This window comes from Plectropomus leopardus, chromosome 19 (genome assembly GCF_008729295.1).
Source record: "Plectropomus leopardus isolate mb chromosome 19, YSFRI_Pleo_2.0, whole genome shotgun sequence".
NCBI lineage: Eukaryota > Metazoa > Chordata > Actinopteri > Perciformes > Serranidae > Plectropomus > Plectropomus leopardus.
In genome coordinates, this window is record NC_056481.1 from 29,467,791 (window position 1) to 29,491,615 (window position 23,825).

The window sequence follows — 23,825 nt, forward strand, 5'->3', positions numbered from 1 at the left end:
CGGCTGCCGCCCAGCTCACACGGCGCCAGACCCCTGTGGCCCCTCCTACAGGTGGTGAGCCCACGGGAAGGAGGTCCCATGTCACCTCTTTGGGCTGGGCCCCATGGGTAAGGGCCCCACCACCAGGCGCTCGCCATCGAGCCCCACCCCCAGGCCTGGCTCCGGGGGGGGCCCCAGGTGACCCTCGTCCGGACAAGGGGAACTCTGGACCATTTGTTGTCTTCATCATAAGGGTCTTGTGAGCTACACTTTGTCTGGTCCCTCCCCTAGGACCTGTTTGCCATGGGTGACCCTGCCAGGAGCATAAAGCCCCCGACAACTGAGCTCCGAGGATCACTGGGACACGCAAACCCCTCCACCCCAATAAGGTGGTAGCTAAGGGAGGGGCCCATCCAACCTTTCTGGTGGAAAAAAAAAAAATAGAGGCAGCTTCCTCCAGATCTTTTCTGACTTGGTGTCACATGCCAATTATATTTCTAACTATGGGATTTTTTGTGTCCTTTTTAAGGTTTTTAACATCAGCATTAGCAAGTAAATGAGAAAAACATTACTCAGCAGTAGACTCTCTATCTACCTTCACAAGGGGGCATCCTCCTTTAAATATCAGCATCCTCAACTGTGCTGCCCAGAGGGGATTGGGGCATCAAAGCCCATGGCTTAGATGGGGCAGCTGTGGCTCAGAAGTGGAACCGGTCGACCACTAATTGGAAGATCAGCAGTTTGATCCCTTGCTCCTCCAGTCAACATGTTTAAGAATCCTTGGGCAAGATACTGAACACCAAATTGCTCCTGATCAGTGTGTGTGTGACTGTGTCTGATTGGTTACTCAGTAACAGGCGGCACATTGTATGGTAGCTTCAGCTACCACTGTGTGAATGTGTGTGGGAACAGGGCAATGTGACATGTAGTGTGAAAGTGCTTTGAGTGATCGTAAGACTAGAAAAACGCTATATAAGTGCAGTCCATTTACCATTTACTCTATCAGAGGGTAGGTATAACACTGACAATCACAACCTGGGGCGTCTGTTGTTCCATTTAAATCTGATAAAAAGTCTCTTTCGATAAGAGAAAATATTACTACATGAATAGATAATTAAATCAGCATCTTAGGACATATGTTCATTTTGAGAATAATTATTTTTCCTATTAATGACATTGGTATAGTTTTCCATCTGTCTAAAGAATTTTAGGTTTTACTGTGCCACTGTTCTGTAATAAGTTTCTACAATATTAGATTTTGCCATATCCCTTATTATGGGTTCTAACTTCAATCAAGGTTGTCATGATAAATAACAATGGGGACAGAGGATTCCCTTATCAATGTCCTTATACATTTTTAAATGTTACAATTGGTCAGTAATTCTGGATATGGCTCCACGTAGAGTAATCTTATTTATTTACAATAATTCCCTCTAAAGCCAAAACACACAAGAACTGCAAACAGGGAGGGTCATTCAACTTTGTCAAAAGCCTTTTCAATATCCACTGACAGTAACCCTGTATCTGCTGCCCCCCTTTGGTTATGGAGTATATTCAAAAGCCTTCTGGCTTCTTTTTGTGTAATTAAGTGAGACATCTGTCACTCTGTAACTGCTTGATACATCATGTAAGCACCTTCCTAGGTTTTTCCCCTGATCATTGAATGTTTTTTGCAATAGGCTTGTCATTGCTTTTGATGCAAATATATATTCAGTTCTGAGCAGGAGTGATCTTTGATGGACTTCTGGAAAACCTGATTCATAATATTCTTTTTCAAATACCTTTATTTTTCTTCTTGTATTTTTGCTTTCTGATATGTCTGTTTGGCTTTAGAACTACTAATGTTGGTTATTTGGCCCCAGTTATAGGCCTTGAACACTTTCCACCTGATACTTGCTGAGGTTATTCATGTTATTGTTTTTTAAAACAAAAAAAAAGTATTTTATTAGGTCATCCAGGAAAGTGACAACGTTAGGATCAGTCAACCACTTTCGCTTGAAGCACCACCAAGGGACATGGTCTGAAATAAGAAATGCATCATAACAGCAGTCTTGAATTCTGTGCTTTAACTTTGCTGATATCAGAAAGAAATTGATGCTTGAATAAGACTTGTGTGTTTGAGTAGCATGAAAATATCCCTCTGCTTCGAAGGTGAGACTGGTCAACCTCTGAGCTCTTGTCTCACACCAGAACCGATGTACAATTAAAGCTGCAAGCAGTGATGAACAGGCCCTCGCACCTAAACCAATGTCGAGGCTACTGGCAGGACGCTGATTGATGCGGCCGTGTCTTTCTGTGAAAGGGGAACACTGCACGCAGCAGTGAATTAGTGTTTCCTCCATGTGATACTGGAGCTGAATACATGTCAAGTTGCTTTAGGAAAGGTGTGTTTCTTGTTACCTACTTGTTCCTAAAAAAACCGTTTTGTGGGAAAAATGGGATCATCAGTGTTTGGGGAATAAAAATTAACCAAAATTAATTGCTCCTTAATAAGATTTATCTGAATGATAAATTATCATCCAGCCCTATCTTTAATGACCATATTCACTTGAAATAGAATAGATTTGTGATCCAAAGTAACAAGGGTAAATCAAAGGCTAAGTAACTTGTTAAAAAAGACACAATGTGCACATTGCACTGTACACAGCGTACCAGTCTGTTCAGATAAGTATGTGGCTTTTTTTTTACCCACAGGGTCTCACACCAAAGGTAGATTCTCTGGCACCAGAAGACATCCACTGTCTACAGCAGCAGAACAGCACCCTGCGGGCTGTGGTTACCCAGATGAGGAAGGACATGGAGGGTCTCATCCCCTCTCCCCAGGACCCACCACAGGACCCTTCCCCTCATCCAGTTCAGTATCGCGGAGACCCTCCAGCTACCTCCATCAGGCCTACAGCTAGCACTCAGATGGCTACTGGACCACCTGCCAAATCAATCTCCTTCAAACTCAGTGCACCAGGTGTGGACAGCAATCTTTTACACAAAACATGGCTGATGATTTTTATCACCCAGGAAATTTCAGTGGGAAAAAAATACATTTATTACTATGTATACTGTAGCAAGCTACAATAACTTATGTCTTGTTTAGGTCAGGGGGACAGTTTCATGAGGATATCTTATCTTAAAAGATAAGATAATCCTTTATTAGTCCCACAGAGGGGAAATTTGCATTGTTACAGCAGTCAGGAGTGCATAGGATAAGCAGCAAAGAATGTAAAGAATAGAATATATACACCAATTGCTTTTCCAGGTGGTCTGTGCCTGGAAAAGCATTTGTGAAAATTGCACTACAGTACAACGGTGTGTGTGTGGTCTACTGAGAGCAGTGCTGGTTTTAAAGTTTGACAGCAGCAGGAAAGAAGGACCTGCAGTACTGCTCCTTCACACACTCTCGATGGAGCAGCCTGTTGCTAAAGAGCTTTCCAGTGGGAGTCATTCACCGGCATGGATGAGATCATGATGATCATCCTCCTTTCTTCTACCACCTCCCACCGCTAAGCAGGCATCCCAGGACAGAGCTCACCTTCCGTATTAGTTTTTCGAGTCTCTTCCTGTCTGCAGTCATGATGCTGCCCCAGCAGACCACTCCATAAAAAAATGGCTGATGCCAAAACAGTGTCAAAAAAAGTCCTCAGGGGCGCCACCTGCACTCTCCTGAGCAGGTGGTTTCGGTATGGCTACCAGCAAACTCTGGGTGGTCTGTTTGTGGTGTGAAAGCATCCACCTCGATCCACCCTAGCTATCTGGTGTACTCCACAAGTTTGAGCAAAAAAGGCTCTCGTCAAAAACATACTCAAACCAGGATGACATTATCTGATCCCTCCTCCTGTGTCCCATCTCTCTGGTCTCTATAGGCTTTCCCCCCTTCCCCTCTAGGCTAGCAGAAAGGGCTCTCCCCTCCCCCCAGATAATCATTCCCAAGACCCACAGGCCTCCTTTATTCCACACACCAAAATCTTACCACCCCATTGTAGAGCATAACCAGTATGGTGGTGGAATTGAGTTTTTTATTTTATTGTCATTTATTTTTCCTTTTATTTAGCCAGAAGAAACTGACTTCAGTCAGGGCTAGTGTGTATTATGTTGTGTAATACAGCATGTATTACAACATATATAACTCTTAATAATACTATTTATAATAGAACACCGTAGTGTATATGTTGTATTATGTGTTTGTTAAGCTACTGACTGGCTTGATTTCCTTTGGGATAAATAAACTAATTATCTATTAGAAGGAGGCTCTCCCCCAACTCCACACATGAAAAAAACACTTGTTTTAAATATTATTTCTTATAACTATTCTTAAGTCTTAAGACCACGGGCATAGCCTGGCTAGTCTTTTGTTGGTATCTGCGTCTGATGAGAAGGTCAGGGTTCAGGAGGATTAATCTGTGTCTTGATATGCGCTTTCAGCATCTCCAGTGCATCAACACAATATTGAAAAGTTGCAGCCGAGTTTCACTTTCAAACTGTCTAGTTTGTTGAGAGTGGTACATAAAAACGATAATGAAGGCAATGACCAGCACCAGGAACACCACCCATAGTTGCTGTGGCTCCATTGTGCACATTTATTTCTCTTTATTTCTCAGTATTTCTTTTTCTGGTCGGAACTTGCGAGTCATGGAAACGTGATGCTCTGTAAATGGTGCAGCCTTTGGACCATAGTAAAAAGTGAGCCATAGTAGCTGTAAAATGAAACAATGTAACACCAAGAGACTGCACTTACATATGTGAAAATGACCTTAAACTCACTTAGAGCATCAACTCTGTCCCTACTGAGAGGGGGCAATCCACAGCATGTATATTTATACATATTATATATTACTTAATAACATGCCCATCTGCATTGACACAGGAAGTGGCTGAATCAATTACAATGTTATTTTGAATTTTTTAATCATGTATTTTGTGAAAATTTTGCCTTACTTTTCTTTTCCCTTTGTGTGATATGGATCCTCAGGTGGTCTGTGCCTGGAAAAGCATGCCAACAGCTCTGCTTTTGCAAAGCAGGAAGTCAGAGTGACACATATAGAGTCTGTTCTCGCCAACCTCATGGAACAGGTATTAAGTGAAGTTATTGATAAACTAGTTAAAGTTTACCTGCCAGTTTTGTGCAAGTGACTGTCTGGACCATTGGTGTGGCTAAGCTATTGACCTCTTAAATGCTGATCCATGACTGTTGGACAATTTTTAGCTAACAGAAGTCATCATCATCATCATCAGAAGTGGGCAAGACAATTCCCATATATTGTATCTATGTATTAACATTACCTCAACAGAAATGGTAGTTTATTGAAATCTGAAATGATGGAAAATATTGTGTAAGCTGCTACAGCAACCCAGTAACTTCAAGTATCATCTCATATTCTCACTTCCTTTCAGAGTGCGCTGGTGCAACAGCTCCAAGAGGAAAACCTGTTTTTGCGGCAGCAACAGGCATCAGGTCTGAAGTCTGGCAGTTTGTTTAAAACTGTGCAGAGTGTTAAAAGCAACACTCCGCTCCATCATACCAGGCTGAAGCAGGCAGCGTCTTGTATTGCTCGTCTGACCAGAGAGAAACAGCAGCTGATAGAGTTGGGCAACCGCCTCCGTGCCAAGGTCCTCACTGCTGGACTACAGGGTACAATACCACACACACACTTCTTTAAAGTGCAAGGATCCAAGCTTAATTAAAAGCAATTAAAAAGCTGTGGGTCAGTAACAATAACATAATTAATTGGCCAGGTAAGATTTGTGGACTTAAAAACTTTTTTTCTTGAAGGGTATTGATTCAGGCAGAGCTACCAATATCACCAGGCTTTTAGCGTTCATAAAACAGATTAAAATTACCTTGAGCTGGCAGGAATATCATGTGGTCCGTCAGTCCATGAAACAAAGCACAAAAAGTTTGAAGCATTTAAGTTTTCAGTTTCATTGTTTGCTTTTACTTTGAAAACATTTCCTTATCTTTTGAAATACTGTCAACACATCTTACCTGCAAGTTTATATCTATATTCTATCCAAAGCCTGAAGTATCTTATTTGACTTTTTAAGCTCTGTGATTGGACCGCATGAATGAGCCACGTCATTTTATTATTTTATTTATTTATTTATTAAGGTGATCTTATTGGATGGCCTTACCCTTTAAATTTTAAAGTCAAGAAATGAAACAAACACCATTTGTTACATTTTATTTATTATTTATTTATTTAAGAAACTGCACAGTATATAAAAGACAACATTCCTGCCAGCCTGGACCCTCACCAGTTTGCTGTCAGAACCAAGAGATCCAAAGAGGATGCCATATTCACTGCTTTTCACTCAGTCTTCACTCACCTGGAGAATATGATAAGCTACATCAGGATGCTGTTTGTTGACTTCAGCTCAGCATTCAACACAATCTCTTCCATGAAGCTGATTGGAAAACTTAACACTCTGGGCTTCAGTACAACACTCTGCAACTGGATACTGGACTTCCTTACGTGCAGACCCCAGAGAGTTAGGTTTGGCAGTCTCACCTCTTCTACATTAGTGCCCAGGGCAGTGTGCTCAGCCCCCTGCTGTTCGCACTGTAAACCCATGACTGTACTCCTAGACATCAGGAGAACTCTATTGTGAAGTATGCAGACGACACCACCATCATTGGTCGTATTACAAACAACAATGACAGTTCATACCAGGAGGAATTCAACAATCTTGCAGAGTGGTGCACAGAGAACAACCTACTGCTCAACTTCGGTAAAACCATGGAGCTGATTGTTGATTTGAGAAAGAAGGCGGCAAAAACACACACCTTTGTCTATACAGTGGAGATGAGATGGAGCAGGTGAACAGCTATAGGTTCCTTGGAATTACTATCAGTGAGAACCTATCATGGTCATCGCACATCACCACCCAGGTAAAAAAGCACAGAAAAGGCTCTACTCCCTACGAAAACTTAGGAAGGCTAAATTCCAGAGCAAGATCCTGGTTAACTTCTACAGAGGAGCAATAGAAAGCATACTGACTGGAAACATCACAAACTGGCATGGTTTGTGTACAGTCCAGGACAGGAAGGCTCTACAGAGGGTAATTAAAACTGCCCAGAACATCACTGGTTCCCATCTACAGAGCCTCAGGTGAAGTGAGGTGTCTGCACAGAGCCCAAAGGATACTGAAAGACAGCAGCCACCCCAGCCACAGTCTGTTCACCCTGCTGCCATCTGGAAAAAGATACAGAAGTATCCACTGCAAAACCACCAGACTACAGAGCGGCTTCTTTCCCCAGGCTGCGAGACCTCTCAACTCCTCCTTCAATGCCAAAAGATGTTGCAGGAATTTAGGATCCCCTTAAAATTTCATTTCTTTTAACCTATGTTTAAGAAAAATGACAATAAAGTTACCTTGTACTTTGTACCCTGTACCTTGACTTGTTAGGGCAACCTGATAATAGTTAGTTGCAAGTGAAAGAAAGCAGTCCTTGAAGTTTGTTTTACATGGGAGGCAAAAGATAAATCTTGATCGAATATAACTTAGAAGAGTTTCTGAGGTGTTTGGGGCCAAGTACGATAACTAAGTTTTGTCTGAATTTAATATAAGGAAATTGCAGCTCATCAAGGCTTTTATGTCCTTAAGACATGCTTGTAATCAATATAACTGATCAGTTTCATCTGGCTTCATAGATAGATACAGTTGCATATTATCTACATTGCAATGGAAATTTACAGAGAGATTTCTAATAATGTTGCCCAGGGAAAGCATATATAAAGTGAAAAAGGTTCCAAGCACAGAACCTTGTACTCCGAAGCAGACCTCAGTATGCACAGAGGATTGATCATTAACATGAACAAACAGAGAATAATTTGATATGTGTGATTTAAACGAGCTTCCGTTAAGGCCGATTAAGTGTTCCAGTCTGTGGAGTAAGACTTGATGGTGACTGAGATCTAATAGGATTAATACAGAGACCAGTCCTTTATAGGAGGCAATCAATAAGCCACTAGTAATTTTTTACTGGAGGATACATCTTCTCTTTCAATATCACCAATATCTAGAGATTCAATATCTCAAGCCGATTCTGGAAAAGAAAAGAAGGATTCCTCGCTAGCAGCTCTTGCTAATCAAGCTAGCACTAGCCATAACAACGAGGAAGCCAGAGGGAAGAGTCTGCGATTCTAAAAGAGTTAAAAGATCTAAGAGGAGAAAATCAGGAAGCACACAATTCCATCCAGGCATCAGTGAACAAACTTGAAAAGTCCATGTCCTAGGTAAAGAAATGGAGAGAGAAAACGGAAGGGAAAATTAAGGAAATTGAGTCGAAATCAGCAGAGCTGAGACACGAGAGGGCTGGTAAAGAGAGATGCAGAGATAAATAAAAGATGCAAGGATTTACAAAACAGGCTCCAGCACAACAATATCCGCGTTTATCAAGTCCCTGAAGGATGTGAGGCTAAGAATACTAAAGAGTACTTGACTTTTTTAACTCCTGTTAAAACTCTGAATGTATCACTGGAGCTGAAAATCAAGATAGAGAGAGCACACAGATCTCTGATGGCCAAACCGAGACAGCAAGTCATATTCCAGGGGAAACAGATCTATTTTGATCATGACTACTCGCCAGATCTGCAGCAGAAGAGGGGACAGGTACACCAGGTCAATAAACAACTGAAAGGAAAGAGGATCCATGCCAAGTGTCCCTATCCAGCCCAGCTTAGGATCATCACAGATTCAGGAGAGAAGGTGTTTGAGACTTTGGTGGATGCAGTCTCCACTCTGAAAGAGCTGGGAATTAATGTCCAAATCAATGAGAGAGAGCAACTACAGAGAGAGCTGCTGCGGGACAGATGGCGAATACAAGGAAATGGACGGGACATGCAAAAGAAACAAGCCATGACGTCACTCTCTGGTGTAGATCTGAAGACACCTAAGAATGATGAAGATGACTAAAACAGTTAGGTACAAACTCACCTCAAGTGTACAGTAGGTTGGACATGAGAACTGTTATGCGGTTTATATGTGTTATTTTAATTGTATATCTTAAGTTGTTGGAAAATTGAAATGTTCAGAGCCCTGATTTTGTATTCAAGAAGTTTTGTGGTCAGAGATTGGGCCATAGGTGGATCACACATAGCCTGTGTTCTAAGGCAAAGGCTTTCCCTAAAGGTTATGATACTCTTATGGCTACACTCGCACTTAGTGCAGTACTCCCTGAGATTGACAGCTGCACTTCTCTGCCCATTACATACTGGGAGCTAGTTGTCATGGTAACCTATGTTAGACAGCCTGTTGGAGCATTGAAAGTTCTGAGTTCTCCCTTACAAGTGAATAGGAAAATGTTCAGATTTTTTTTTTTGTATCTTATATTCCTTGACAAATGTGCCAAGCTCATATATTATGAAACATGGATCTAGGTTCTACATAAGACTCACACAAACTGAGACTTATATCCAATCAAGAGGAAAATTTTTTTTTGGTAATTAAAGAAAATGCAATGTTTCATCACATTTATTCAAGAAACCCGTTTATCATCAATCGAACATAGGAAACTGAAAAGAGAATGGGTGGACCAGGTATATAGTGCCTCCTGCCAAAATGGAAAGACGAGAGGAGTAGCTATTCTGTTTCATAAATCTGTCTTTTTCACCATGGAAAATGGCAGATATGCTATGGCCATACTAGATACTAAATACTAGATGGAAAACACTTTAGAAACAGATTTACAAACAATTTAGAAATGAAGAAAATCTTAAAACACTACAGAAATGTAGAAAAAAACTGGATGACCTGCTGACATATAAAGCAGAAGGCGCTCTTAGATTTACTAGCCGGACATACTATGAGATGTGAAATAGGGCACGTAAGCTGTTGGCATTTTAGCTCCGCAAAATACAGTCAAGCGGGTAGTCCCAAGGATAATAGATCCAATCACAAATTCAGTGGTAATGCAGCCACAAGAAATTGCTAATGCCTTTGCAGCATACTACAGGGGCCTTTATAAAGCACAAGAATTTGAAAACAAGGATGAAAAAATTGAAAACTTTCTAGATAGTCTTAACCTCCCGAAACTGTCTAACAGATGAATTATCCTCTCCCATCACCGAAAAAAGAGATATCAGACACTATTAGGCTGCTTAAAAATAATACATCACTGGGCACAGACGGGTTTCCAGGTGAGTTTTATAAACTGATATTTTTCTGAACAGCTATCACCCATACTATGTGAGGTTTACAATTATGACCTGTCTGAGGGAGACCCGCCAGGAAGCTGGTCTGAGGCTATTGTTTAGTCATATATACAAAGAGGGCAAGGATCCCACAAAATGCAGTGCCTATAGACCGATAAGCCTTCTCTGTAATGACCCTAAAATACTGACATCTATACCTAATAGAAGAATTCAGAAATACATAGCAAAACTCATTCACCGGGATCAGACAGGGTTCATCCCTGGATGCCAGGATATGAAAAACATTAGAAAAACTTTAAATCTTCAATCAGAAGCTGGATCCAGACTAGAACCATCAATGCGTCTCAGCCTGGATTCTGAAACAGAGCTGATTGGCAATATCTTAAGCTAACACTAAGACCTATGGGATTTAACAACACAATTATTAATTGGACAAAAATTATATACAAAACTCCCAAATCTCAAGTAAGGGTCAATGGCCACTGCTCCCAATTTTTTTAGATACAAAGGACATGTCAAGGGGATGTTTTGTCTCCCTCATTATTTGCGATTAGCATAGAGCCACTGGCGGCAATGATTAGATCTAATCCTCAGATAGGGTACAATGGATCATAAAGGAATTACACACAAGATTTCGCTATTCATAGATGACATCTTACTCTACATCACAAACCCCTTAGACTCCAGTCATAATGAATGGTTTAAGAAATTATGGGGAATCGGGCTATAAGATAAACAAGACTAAATCAGAACCCATGATGATAGTGTAACATCCTTCCATTGGGCTAGGAATGGATTTAGGTATCTAGGAATAATGCTTACTCCTAGGACCAACTATTGATATCATGAAAACTATGAAAAATTGATTACACAAATCAAATCAGACATGGTTAGGTGGGAAATTTTACCCCTTTCTTTATTTGGAAAGTACAATCAATTCAAATGAATGTGTTACCTAGATTTCTTTTTCTCTTCCAGTCCCTGCCTATACCTGTACCTGCCACTACCTTTAAGAGGTTAGATACACTTTTAACAGAATATATTTGGCAGAAAAAGAGACCCAGAATTAGGCTCAAAACACTTCTGTTAGCAAAACACAAGGGTGGGCTTGGCCTTCCAAACTTTAAAAACTACTATAGGGCAGCCCAACTACGAATACTGGTGCACTGGCTAAAAAATGATTTGGATACTGGATTGGTAGGGATTGAACAAAATTCAATACTAGATGCTCCACCTTAAATGTATGGGATGATGTCAGGAAAAATGGGAGAGGACCAAGATCTATATCGAGGGCCATGCCAATAACAGATAACAGAGATTTCTGTCCATCTTTGTGGAATGGAGGCTTTAAGAGATGGGCTGACTCTGGTCTTGTTATCATACACCAATTAATGGGAGGTGATCAAATGAAATCCTTTGGGCAATTGCAAAAAGGTTTTGGGTTGCCCTTGAAGGATCTTTTTAGATATTTTCAGATAAGACACTATGTTATGACACACACTGAGTGGGAAGCTATTAGAAGACATCCAACAAACTTGAGAGAGTATTTAATTAATACAATATAAAGCAATTTGTTGGGAAAAAAGCAAGTATATAATATATATAAAGTGTTGCAACTAGATGAATCAGGAGATACCTCTTATATCAAAGATGTGGTGTCTGGGTTCACTCAAGGGTCTTCACCATTATGCTGGAGAGGATGTGGAATGATCAGGGATCATACACATACCTTTTGGGATTGCCCAAAACTTTGGGCAATCCCAAAGTTTTGGGCAATCCCAAAGTTTTGAGAATTTTTGGAAGAATATTCAAAACGAGATAACAGTCATTTTAAAAGTTGTGTTGCCTAGGAAGTCAACCACCTACCGTGGAACAATGGATTATGAGACTGAGACAGGTGTACATAATGGAAAAAATGATTGCACAGTTACAATTTTTGTGTGGAGATAGGTATCTGTAATTCTGTACTTGACTGGATAGAAGAATGCATATACAAACATTTGCCTTTCTCCCTGCTCTCTTTTTCTCTCTCTCTCTTTGTCTCTCTATTCATCTTTCTCTCCTGTCTTCCCTGACACTTTCCTCTTGAAATAATGTACTTTTCCTCCGAAGAACTTTGATTTACTTCTAAAAGGTTGAATGAGCTCTGTTGTCAAGGAAGGTTCAACTGTATGTGATCAATGTTTTAAAAAAAAGTAGATTACACCCTCTGCTGTTCAAAAAGAGTATCGTGGTTCATTTTTTATCTCACCGCTTTGAATTTCACAGAATTTGTTTTTAATTTTTAACTGCCTTGTGATGCATTTACATCCCTATTATTACAGCACCAGGGAATTATTCTAATAGAATACCAGGAGACCATTAAAATATGTGTTTCCCTGAATGAGCCACAATGCAAATAAGAAAAGAATAAGAAAAAAAAGCCTTTGGACTATAAAATAAGTCAGAAAGAGTCTTCTTATTCATAATTCAAATTCTACACAGATCTTATATATATATTTTATTTTATAACCATAGACCTTTTAAAGAATTGTAACATCCTCAGTTATGACAGAGGATGGAGGAGCTAGAACAATAGGAAGCATGATTAGCAGAGTGGAAAGCATTCACAGACACCCAGCACTATTTTGTGTCTAACAGAACCAGTGGAGCCAGAGAGGGATTCCTCCACAGAGAAACAAGGAGACCAACATGGCCAACTGTCTGCTTTGGAACAGCTGCAGTACCAGCTCACCACACAGGTATCTGCTCCAACTCAGTTTTCCACGAGTCTTCAGATCGCTCATCAATAAACTGCTTTTTCCTCCCAGTTTTCTCAAAGGCTCTTCTACACAATCAGGCACCTTACTGTGTTTCTTACCTCAGTGTCACCCTCATATTGTACCTCCTCAAAGTCACCAAGTGAGCTAGTAACAACAAAAGAGGGTTCATTTTAGTACCCGGAAAGTAATAGCAAGCTAGACAAGGGAATATTTATTTGCCTGTTTGCTCTGATTTTATCCTATTTTTCTCATTTACCTCTACTGACTTTTCTCTCAGTGCCCAGTTTCCTCTCACAGTCTAAAGGCATCTAGGTTCTTGACTTTGACTAGACCCTATCTTGCCCCATAAATGAATCGAAAATAGTGCGCTGTGACTCAGTAATGACTACAATGTGTATTTTGTGTAGTGCACTGTCAAAGGGCTCAACTCCTCAAGAAAATATTTCAGTCCATTCACTTTCAGTTATATTTTTTCTTTTAATTGAAGCAGCCAGGGTTCGATTCCAATCTGTGGCCCTTTTATGCATGTCATGCCCCTTCTTTCTTTCACCTTTCCTGTCAGTCTCTGGCCATCCTTTTAATGAGCCTAAAAAAGAAATCCAAATATATATCGTTTTTTTTTCAAATGTTTTTGTTAAATTTTCTGTAGACATGAAGAAGTCAGTACAGCAAATACAGTGCATAACAAAATGTCTGTGACAGAAAAAAAAAGCAAAAACCAGAGGAACATGAGTAGTGAAAGTGATGCCACACTATAGCTGGCATTTTCTTAGTTGAACGGAGGCTGAACAAAGGGGGGTTAGGTACCACGATTTTGTTGCATTACTGTCTAAATACCTTGGACCAAACGTCAGTTAGCTGTGTCCATAACGTGTGTGAACCCGAGGATTTCTTACATCTACTACACACAGAGGGGGCAAAGGTTGTGTTGTGTGATTGTGTGTGTGTGTGTGTGTGTGTGTGTGTGTGTGTGTGTGTGTGTGGGTGTGTGTGTATAGTATGATAATTACGTAATCAGAAATAATAAAGATAGAACAACAATACAATATAACAAAAATTAATAAGTAATGAAAAAATGAATAAATAAGTAAATAAATAAATACCTCTAAGGGCATCTACCTAACAAATATTCTCATACAAAAGAATAATATGGTATAATGTAAGATAACAAAAATGAGAAACAGAAGTAGATAGACAGATAAATAAGTGCAGAGTAGATAAATAAATAAGTAAATAATAAAGAGGAAAAAAAAAACCTCTAAGGGCAGGAGCCTTACACAAATATGCTTATCCAAGATAGTAATAATAATAATAATTAGCATAACGGTAATATACATTAAATAGATATATAAATAGGTGAAAAACAAAGATTAAATGATAGGGGAGAGAGGAAAAAAAACAACCAAACACATTCTACCTGTAATGGAGAGGGGAAGTTTCATCCAGAGGTTTAAGGTCATATTCTATGTTTTTCAGGAGTGGGTAAAATTTAACTTAAACAACTCTGACAGCTTGGGGGAAATGTTCATTCCTAGATATTTAATGTTACTAGCAGACATGAGAGTGGTTGTATTTGGAGATGCAGCATTCCCATACCCCTCACATAATGGCAGAATCATGGATTTGGTCCAGCTTATAGAGTGGTCTGATATCTTGGAGAACTGAGAATGAGCTTAATGGATGTTTGCAATGAGTTTGATGTGGCCTGTAGGTACAGTAGGATGTTGTCTGTATAAAAGGCTTATTTTGTGATGAGTGTTGGCGATGTGGATGCCTTTGATGTTGTCATTTTGTTGGATTGCGGCTGCAAGGAGTTCAATGAATATGACAAAGAGTGAGGAAGAGAGATGGCATCCTTGTTTTGTTCCCCTGCGCAGAGCCAGTGGTTGTTATGTTGTTTCATTGGTTGTGACTATGGCCATTGGTGATGTGTATAGTGTCTTAAGATCATACAGACAGAATTTCAACTGGATCCCATTAATTGTGTAGGCCCAGTTCATAAAAGTATAAAAGAATCGATATTTCCTGTGGCCACCAGGTGGCGCTATCGCAAATAGTGAATATCGTTATACAGATGTGTTCAAGGCGGGACTCTCATCAAACCTATTGTAGGCAGATCGGACAATGTACACCAAAGTTACAACAATTTCCTGTTGTATGGTGAGACATCAAAATTGTACGCCACATAACGGGTAAGTCGTAACAGTTTTGTGCTGACCTGCAATAATGTTTCATCACCAAGGGGTTGACAATGGACACACCAATTCTGAAGTCAATCGGGCGAATCCTGTAGGACAAGATGGCAAAAATATGAGGCCTGAAATCGCCAAAAATCAGCACAAAATTCAAAATGGCCGACTTACTGTTGGGTTTGGGGGTTGGGTCCAAAGGCTTTTTTGTGCGTCTGGGCATGATACATACGTGTGCCAAATTTCGCAATTGTAGATAAAACCAGCCATTGGGGCTACACGTTAGGGGGCGCTGTGGAGCCATTTTGCCATGCCCATTTGAGAAACCACAAAAATCAGACATTTTTCGCCAGGCCAGACGAGCGTAACAACTTTTATGAGTTTTTGAGCATGTTCAGACCTGCAATTCATTGGATAGAAAAATAATAATAATTCCTTGCATTCCAAGAGGGTCCTCGCACCGTTCGGTATCGGGCCTTAATGATTCCTTGCATTCCAAGAGGGACCTTGCACTGTTCGTTGCTCAGGCCCTAATTAAGAAAGAATTCATGAAAATAGACAACCATTGAGAGCACTGTTTGGCAGAGCCAACTAAAAGAATGATACTTGCATTGTGTACTTCTCTGTACTACCTCTAGAGAGTACTGTGGATCCATGGTTCACTAATGTTTCTGTTTCCTGCAGGAGTTGCAGTGTGCACTGAGGCAGAGGGCATGCACTTCTGCAGAACTTCTACCTGGAACCAATAACCGAGAACCTGACACAAAAGGGAATGCCAACCCCTGGTCCCAGGAGCACAAAACCACAGACAGACCTGAGGTAATAGCATTGTAAATATTGCTATAATTGAAAAGCAATGACAGCTCAGCTGCCCGGTTCTGTCATATTGGATATCTGCAAATCTGTATCTGAGTTCATTCCAAAATATACAAATAAAAAAAATTATTTGTCTGTTTACTTACTGCAAAGTATACAAAATACAGAAAATGTATTTCTCGTTTCTCAGTTCACATTAATATGTGTATTTCCAGACTTTTCACACAACCTGTAATTAAATCATCTAAAAAATAACTAACTCTATTTCTCTCTTCTTCTTTAGAGCTGCAATAACAAAGAAAACATGCTCAGCCTATGCCAGGGCTCAATGGATGTGGGGCTGCAGCCCAACTCAGGTCTGTCCACGTCTCTGTTGTCATCAAAGAAGTCACAGCAGTCGCTGAAGGAGCTATGGGAGATACTGGACCATGGATTCAGTCCATCAATTTTCTCAGAAGGTAACCAACAACACCAGAATAACTAGGGCTCGACGAATAACAAACTTTTTCAAAATAGGTTTTATTTGGATCTTGTTTATGCCTAAAAATCACAATGAGTCAGCATTATTTTGGTATCTTCTGTGAAGTCCAAAAACAGCATGTTTATACCAAAAATGTTGGGAGCAGCCCACGTGCTCACCTGAACTCCCAGGGTATGTCAGCTAAAGTTAAATAATTTTCCATCAGTGTCTTAGGGCTAACCATTTACCTCTCACTGGAGGGGTCAAAGGACCCCTGACTAGCAGGTTCAGTCTCTTGACTTCTCATCAACGTCGCTGTATTTTGATGACAAGTTATTTCACTCAAGGTTTGTAATCCTAATGTTACTGATATGTAACAACTGCATACACAATAGTTTTTCATTAAAAATAATAACATGTCATCCAGACTTGTAGTGGAAAAGTGAGTCTATTAGTTAAATTCTATTATTAAAAGTGAGTACATTTTGATAACACAGTGTGCTAAAGCATAAACAGCTAAATCTGTGGTTCAGTTGGCACACTTAATTTCACCTTCACCTTCCTTTTTTTAAAAAAACATCTTGATAATGCTGGTTTCATTACACACGATGCATCATGAGTTGCCGTGCTCAAAGGCAATGTTGAATCCTGCAGGTACAGCCTTCAAACCAGTGAACTACTCAAACATTAATAGAGACAAAGGACTTTTTAAATCACAATATATGTCACTTTACCACATTTTTGTGGAAAAAATGGCACCAAAATTATACAATAACCAGTGCACTGTTTCATAATGTATAACTGTATAAGATGTTATTTTAATTGCATTATTGTGAAGTTATTACATTATAAGTCGTTTTGTCTTGTAATGTAGGCTACTATACATGGTTGAGAAGCAGTCCAGCCTTTTTCAGGATTTAAGCATAATTTGACTCTTCTGGTTAAAAGGTAAATCCTATATACAGTAATATATATATATATATATATATATATATATATATATATATATATATATATATATATATATATATATATATAGAGTCGTCCTCAAAATTATTCATACCCTTGCTAATTCTTGTGATTTTTTCATTTTTTCATTCCACCAACAATTGAAAAAATGACAACAATACAAAATTAAAAAAAATATTTATTTCTGGGGTATTTTATTAATGGTTATTCTTTTAATTGTTGGTCACATATAACTGATACACAAATATGAAAACATGCTTTCATTTCATCACTAAATGAAAAGAATTAGCAAGGGTATGAATAATTTTGAGGACGACTATATATAAACCTAATAATTAGAATTTGTTTCATATAATCTTATTATGGTTTGCAGACTTAAAGAGGTAAAGGTTAGTATTATAAAAGTTTGTATTCATCCAACTAAAAATAGAGCACCTACATTGAGAAAAACCTCTGCTAAGGTTATGCATATAATATTAACAATGTTAATGTTCAAAGAAAGTGAGTATGCTAACCATTGTCTAACTATGTAATGCATTGGACCCTGCACATATCTTGCATAAGTTACTAGTATCAGAACCATTAAGAATCCTTCAGAAAACTATTTGGGTTACAAGATAGGTCAAAGGTTAGGAGTTTGATTTCAGATCCATGTAAACAATTGCAGCCTTGTCCTACAGTGGATTTTATCCACCTTGCACCCATGTGATGATGGTAGCATGTCATGGTGCAAATCACCAGAATCTCAGTCTACAAGTCTAGTAGGTGGACATGTGGATTCAGCCATTTTCTTTTCGGTGCATGTTTGGGGACCCCTATGGGTGGTAAAGCTGCTTATTTTCTCATGTCTCTGTACAGCCGTACAGAATCATAAAAAATCTTTACCCATCATGAAATACAAGAAGTCCTCACATCACTGTAGTCTTATATTAACAGAGATTAAATAACCACATCAACAACCTGTTTTTCATCAAACTATTGGGTGTCCAAATAATATCACTATCTAAATACCCAACCACCCCAAGGAGTATAAACATCCTGAAGTTGGATCAGTGAAGAGAAGATGAAGGGAGGGTTGTTGCCCAATTTAGGCTGTAGTTTCTGTCAGCTCTCCAGGGAACAGTTTCTCAACCAGAGCAGCTGCCAGATCAGACTCAGATGCAGTGATCAGCATCATACTGTCTGCTTATTGTGAAACCAGACAAACCTGTGACAAGGTTTCAGTACACCATGACTGCACTGACTGGGTGAAAGAGTTTATCAAACAGTTGTATCAGTAAAGATTAGATAAAGTTTCTCTCATTTCATGGTGTGCAAAGAGATACTGTACAGTTGCAATATGCAAACAGAGTAAGAGAAAGAGATGTTTAGACATTTTAAATCTGCTTCTTAGGGTGGCTTTGACTCAGGAGGTGGAGTGGGTCATCCACTGATCGGGGGTTTGATCTCCACCTCCTTTGGTCCACATGACAAAGTGTCCCTGAACCCTAAATAGTTCTCAATGGCCAGCACCATGTGTGGTAGCCACTGTTGTGTGAATGGGTGAATGAGAAGCAAAAACCTTGTAAAGGTGTTTCGATAGAAAGGTAGCCATTTCCCATTTCTATACTGCAGTACCATTGAAAGAGTGTGTTATGACTCTCCTATAGACATCTGTTGTAATCAGGGAATCACAGAAGTCATGTGTCATGGAGCTCCTAATAGTTCCAAACGTGGATAGTTCCAGTGTTGACCCCCATTCATTTTCAGTAGTGATCCTGAGGCATGCTCGCCGGCAAGTTAATGAAGTCACTGCATTTTTGGACATTTTAATGTATTAGCTGACCATGCATGCTATTATGTAGGCTGCTTTAGTAACAGTTTATCATAGGTGACCATGCATGCTGCTATTATGTAAGCTGCTTTAGTAACAGTTTATCATAGGTTATAGCTACTGTAGTTAGATTCTAATTACAGTGAACACTCATATTAGTAACACTTCGCCAACTCGATATCAGTCAAGTCAAGTCAAGTCAAGTCAGTTTTATTTATAGAGCCCATTATCACAAAACATGGTTTGCCTCAGAGGGCTTTACAGTGTACGACATCCCTCTGCCCTTAGACCCTCACATCACCCAAGGAAAAACTCCTGAAAAAGAACCCCTGAACAGGGATATCAGCTGACCTAATGTTTCATTTACCGTATATTATTGGCCATTTTTGGCATTTGTTTGCCTACAGAGTTTACCTCGTCTTATTAGATTTATTTTAGAGTAATATTCACATGCAACATTATTAGTAGAAGTTATGTGTGATTCGCATTACATGTACTGGTAGTGGTAGCTCCACTAGCTCACAGTTAAAAAAAGAAAAAAAAAATTAGAACTGCAGGTAGCTCATTACATATTTTTCTTTTAAAGGGCTGACATGTGAAAGCATGAGAGACTGACTTTGATGAGCTTGCAAACCAGTTATCAACAAATGATCCACAAAACAACAGAACATGTAATTGTCAGATATGTCTGTAGCATCTAAACTGCCTTGTGATGTTTATGACACTTAAATAGTTGAAGATGTTTTAAGACACAAGAGGCTGAGTTTTCTTTGAAGACCATCTTTTCAAGAAAATGTATCTACCCTCTCCCTGGACATGTTTTAATGAAATATTTTGTTGAATGCAACTGGTTGTCTTATATGTTTTACACTATTGATCAAACTTCTTTCTTGGCTTTAGTTGAGCAGTTACTGGCATTCATTGATACTCACATGTTTTGTATGTATGTTAATGCCTTAGCTTAAGAGAACATTAGGATGTGAGCAGTGGTGGAAGAAGTATTCAGTTAAAGAAGCCTACTAATATACTCTGAAAATTATCCATTACAAGTAAAAGTCCTGCATTAAAAATCCTTTACTTCAATATAAGTATCCGTGTCAGCTTCAATGGCCAACTAAGTGTGTGTGTGTGTGTACACATCCATGAAATTTGACTCTGGTTTTTCCTCAGAGTACACACAGAAATTGACAAATAGCTAAAACAAGGACAACTGAAGCTGAATAAGCTGAATAAAGGTAAGCTTAACAACTGACACAATGAAACTGTTATCAGTAATATAATAGTGCAGTGGTTCAGAGTCTAAAGGATGCTGGAGTAACTATGAAATTATGAAATTATGATGAAATGGAATGGAATATGTACATAAGGTAGGTGGATATGACAATTGGCCTGTATACAGTAAATATAGTGATGATATTAATATGATGGTATGTAAGTGTTATCAGGAAAATATAGCCTACTCAAAATATAGCCTACTATTGATTAGTAGAAGAATAGTGCCACAACATGTTCATTCTCATTGTTTTATATGTAATGTTTTTGGATTAATGTTACCGCTGAAATAATGTGCACTTAGTTATTTATTGCTGTAAATGTTTGAGGTTGTGCTCATTTTATCTCCTTTAATGGCTGAATCTACAGCAATTTATCATATACTATAAAATCAGAATGTGTTTGTAGCGTGGCTGTCTCATGAGAAACACAAGGCTCTTAAGTAAAATATTTACACCACTGGTTGTGAGTAATTACACACACAGCAGCACCAGAAAATATGATTTTTTTTATATACTGTAATTTTATTTTACATTATGGAAATAGTCCCTCCAAAATTAAACAGAAAAAATGATTATTGCTGTCTCTCCGCCACTCCCCATAAAAACTACATTGTCTGTAAGTGTAGTGAATGTAGTAATCAGTGCACATTATGCGTTAGTAAGGGCCCAGTATTGCTACAAATATAGTCACTGCTGTCTGTCCTGCTGGACACTATTCAAAGCATGGATGCAGGTGGAACTATTTGGAGCTTCATATGACTGCGTGGCAGTAAGATCAAGAAGTGTCGTAACTCTCTCTGTTAATGGCGCTGATATACTGTACCTCCCTTTGCATCAAAATACACATAGGAAACCATGGGTTAATGTGCTGAACTTTTTACTTAAGTGCAGCAGTTAATAACAAAATAATTTAAAATCAGTCCTCATTGAAATCTGCTATCTGGGATGCATACTGGCACATCCTGATCACTTTTTTTATTTTTGTGGTTTTATTTTTATAACAAATGAAAGCATTCCAAAGTAAAAATAAAATCCTCTCTCTGACTGCTACAAATTTTAACCTAATCTAAGTTAAATACACCAGCAAACATGTATGAAGTATGTGAAAATGTGTCATCTTTAACAGTCATTAAAATTGCACCTGTCTTGTCTGCACCTAAAGGTGAGGGTGAGCTGAGCAGGAGGGAGGTGGAGGAGTCTGGTGCTGTGGGTGTCCAGATGACTGTGCATGGTATTAGAGCTCCAATCCATAGCCAGCTCGCAAGTGAGGCCCAGCAGAAGAAAAACCCTAAAACCCCATCAAACGTGGTTAAGACCAGACGACCTGGATCAGCTGGCAGTATCTGTAAGATCAGAAACTACAATGTTAAGGACTGACACACTCACACACACACACACACACACACACACACACACACACACACACACACAAACACACACAACAGTCTGTCTCACTCAGCCTGTGAAGGCAGTTGTATAAAATCTTCTATGGTTTTGGAATAGCTTTTTCTAGTCTGAGGAAATAACCCTGGTTGGTGATGTCATCAGGATTATTTCTGTCACAAATTCATAAAGTAACACCCGTATTATAAAGAAATGATTTTTGAAAGTGAGGGCCTAATAAAAGTAAGGTTTTTAGACATTTAATTTAATTGTAGCTTCTTTCCTCCTGATCATGATGGCCTAATTTATCAAGGGTGTGAAGGGAACAACAAGGGAATTCCAAACCAAATCAAGAAATGCTTCAGATACCAAAACTCAATATTCTTCTTTACATTTAAGAAAAAAAACTTATGGTTAGAGCATTTTTTAGGTTTTACTGCTCCTTTGAACAAGTCTGAGCAGGCAAAGGAACCAGAATAAACATGGACTTTAAGGCTTTAAGTGTATTGAGTATAATCGGCAAATTTTTTTTGAATCTAATTATTTTTAAAGGTCCTTCTGAGGGCTTTATTTTTTTACTGTTTCCCATTTGTATTTGAAATGTAGTCTTAAGATTTGTCAGTGAAATTGTCTGTCAACTGATTGATCTCAGTGGCTACTTATGAAAGTATGTGACTCATCAGGGGAAAGGAGCTCAAAAGTAAAAAAAAAAAAAAAAAAAGTTACTTATGTGGTCTTCCAAAGACAGGGTGCACTGGTGGTTCATGGTTTTAGCACCAACCAAGAGCTGCAATGCCCCCCCAGGTTGTTGTGTGTATAGATGTTGTTGTTTATCATCTGTATTCTCTCTCCCTACACATTTCCTGCCATTTCTCCACAACTATCCAATTGAGATGTAAAATACTCTAGAAAATAATTTGAAATGAAACTAAGTCGCCAAGATGACTACTATCATTTTTGTATTTATGACTAATATGAACAGGAATACACTGTATAATATATCATCTGAAATGCTTTCATTCATGCTGTTTTTTGCAAAATGCCCTCTCTTACCTGTTAAAACTGTCTGATGTCTCAGAAATCAGATTAATCTTTATGGTGACTTTCCTCATTCAGAAAAAAATCTCTGCATTTCACAATCCACTGCTCTGTCATTCTGCACACAGGCTATGGAATGATTTCATATCAAACATGCCATGGAATGAATTTCTATTAAACAACATACAAAATTACAGCTACAAAGTCTACAAAACTCTATAGAGAAAACTAATTCTATAATAATCAATTCAAAATACAAATGTTTTACTTTGTGTGATTCAATGTAACTGTCATCCATAAAATAACAAATAGGTACATTTGTTTAGCCATTAGTCTATTTCACTATTGATCACAGGGTCACTGTGCTCTGGCTTATCTGTCTGCCACAGTAGGTCAGTAGGGGAAAAAAACTTTTCTGAGAACATTATGCTCTGTGAAAATATGAACTCCAGTAACCCCAAGGAGTCAGCCCACAGATGTGAGTCAGACGAGCTATCCAGGCTACGTCATCACTTGGAACCCGCCTCTTAATCACCCTATCTCCGAGCAGCACCATCCCCACTATTGTGAGTGGATGAAGCCTCACACCCTTGCTCTGTGATTGGCCAATTTATATGTCATCCAGAATACTTTGATATGTGTAATGAACATGATAAAAATTTACAGCCTGCCGTTAAAGTTGAGAGGGAAAGAAGAGAGATGTTTAAGAGTTTATTCATATCTATATTGTATTCCCAAAGTGGTCATTAAAGCCTAATATACTTGCTGATGAATATGACGAAAACAACAACAACAACAACAACAACAACAACAATAATAATAATGATGATTATTATTGTTGTTGTTGTTGTTGGTGGTGGTGTTGTTATAATCATTATCATGAATATTAGTATTAAATGTCCACTTTGGGAATACAATATAGATATGAATAAACTCTTAAACATCTCTCTTCTTTCCCTCTCAACTTTAACGGCAGGCTGTAAATCTTTATCATGTT

The 23,825-nt window shown here is 38.9% G+C and overlaps 1 protein-coding gene across 1 annotated transcript in view; it reads left to right on the plus strand.

The window, feature by feature from the left end:
• Nucleotides 1-22,013, plus strand: part of LOC121958487 (coiled-coil domain-containing protein 57-like) — an 84,899-nt gene extending 62,886 nt beyond the window's left edge. Inside the window, 7 exon segments of the mRNA XM_042507432.1 lie at nucleotides 2,674-2,941; nucleotides 4,943-5,043; nucleotides 5,365-5,602; nucleotides 12,765-12,865; nucleotides 15,760-15,894; nucleotides 16,175-16,349; nucleotides 21,570-22,013. Coding sequence (XP_042363366.1) covers nucleotides 2,674-2,941; nucleotides 4,943-5,043; nucleotides 5,365-5,602; nucleotides 12,765-12,865; nucleotides 15,760-15,894; nucleotides 16,175-16,349; nucleotides 21,570-21,784 — 1,233 coding nt within the window. The 3' untranslated portion in view covers nucleotides 21,785-22,013.
• The last annotated feature ends 1,812 nt before the right edge of the window (nucleotides 22,014-23,825 follow it).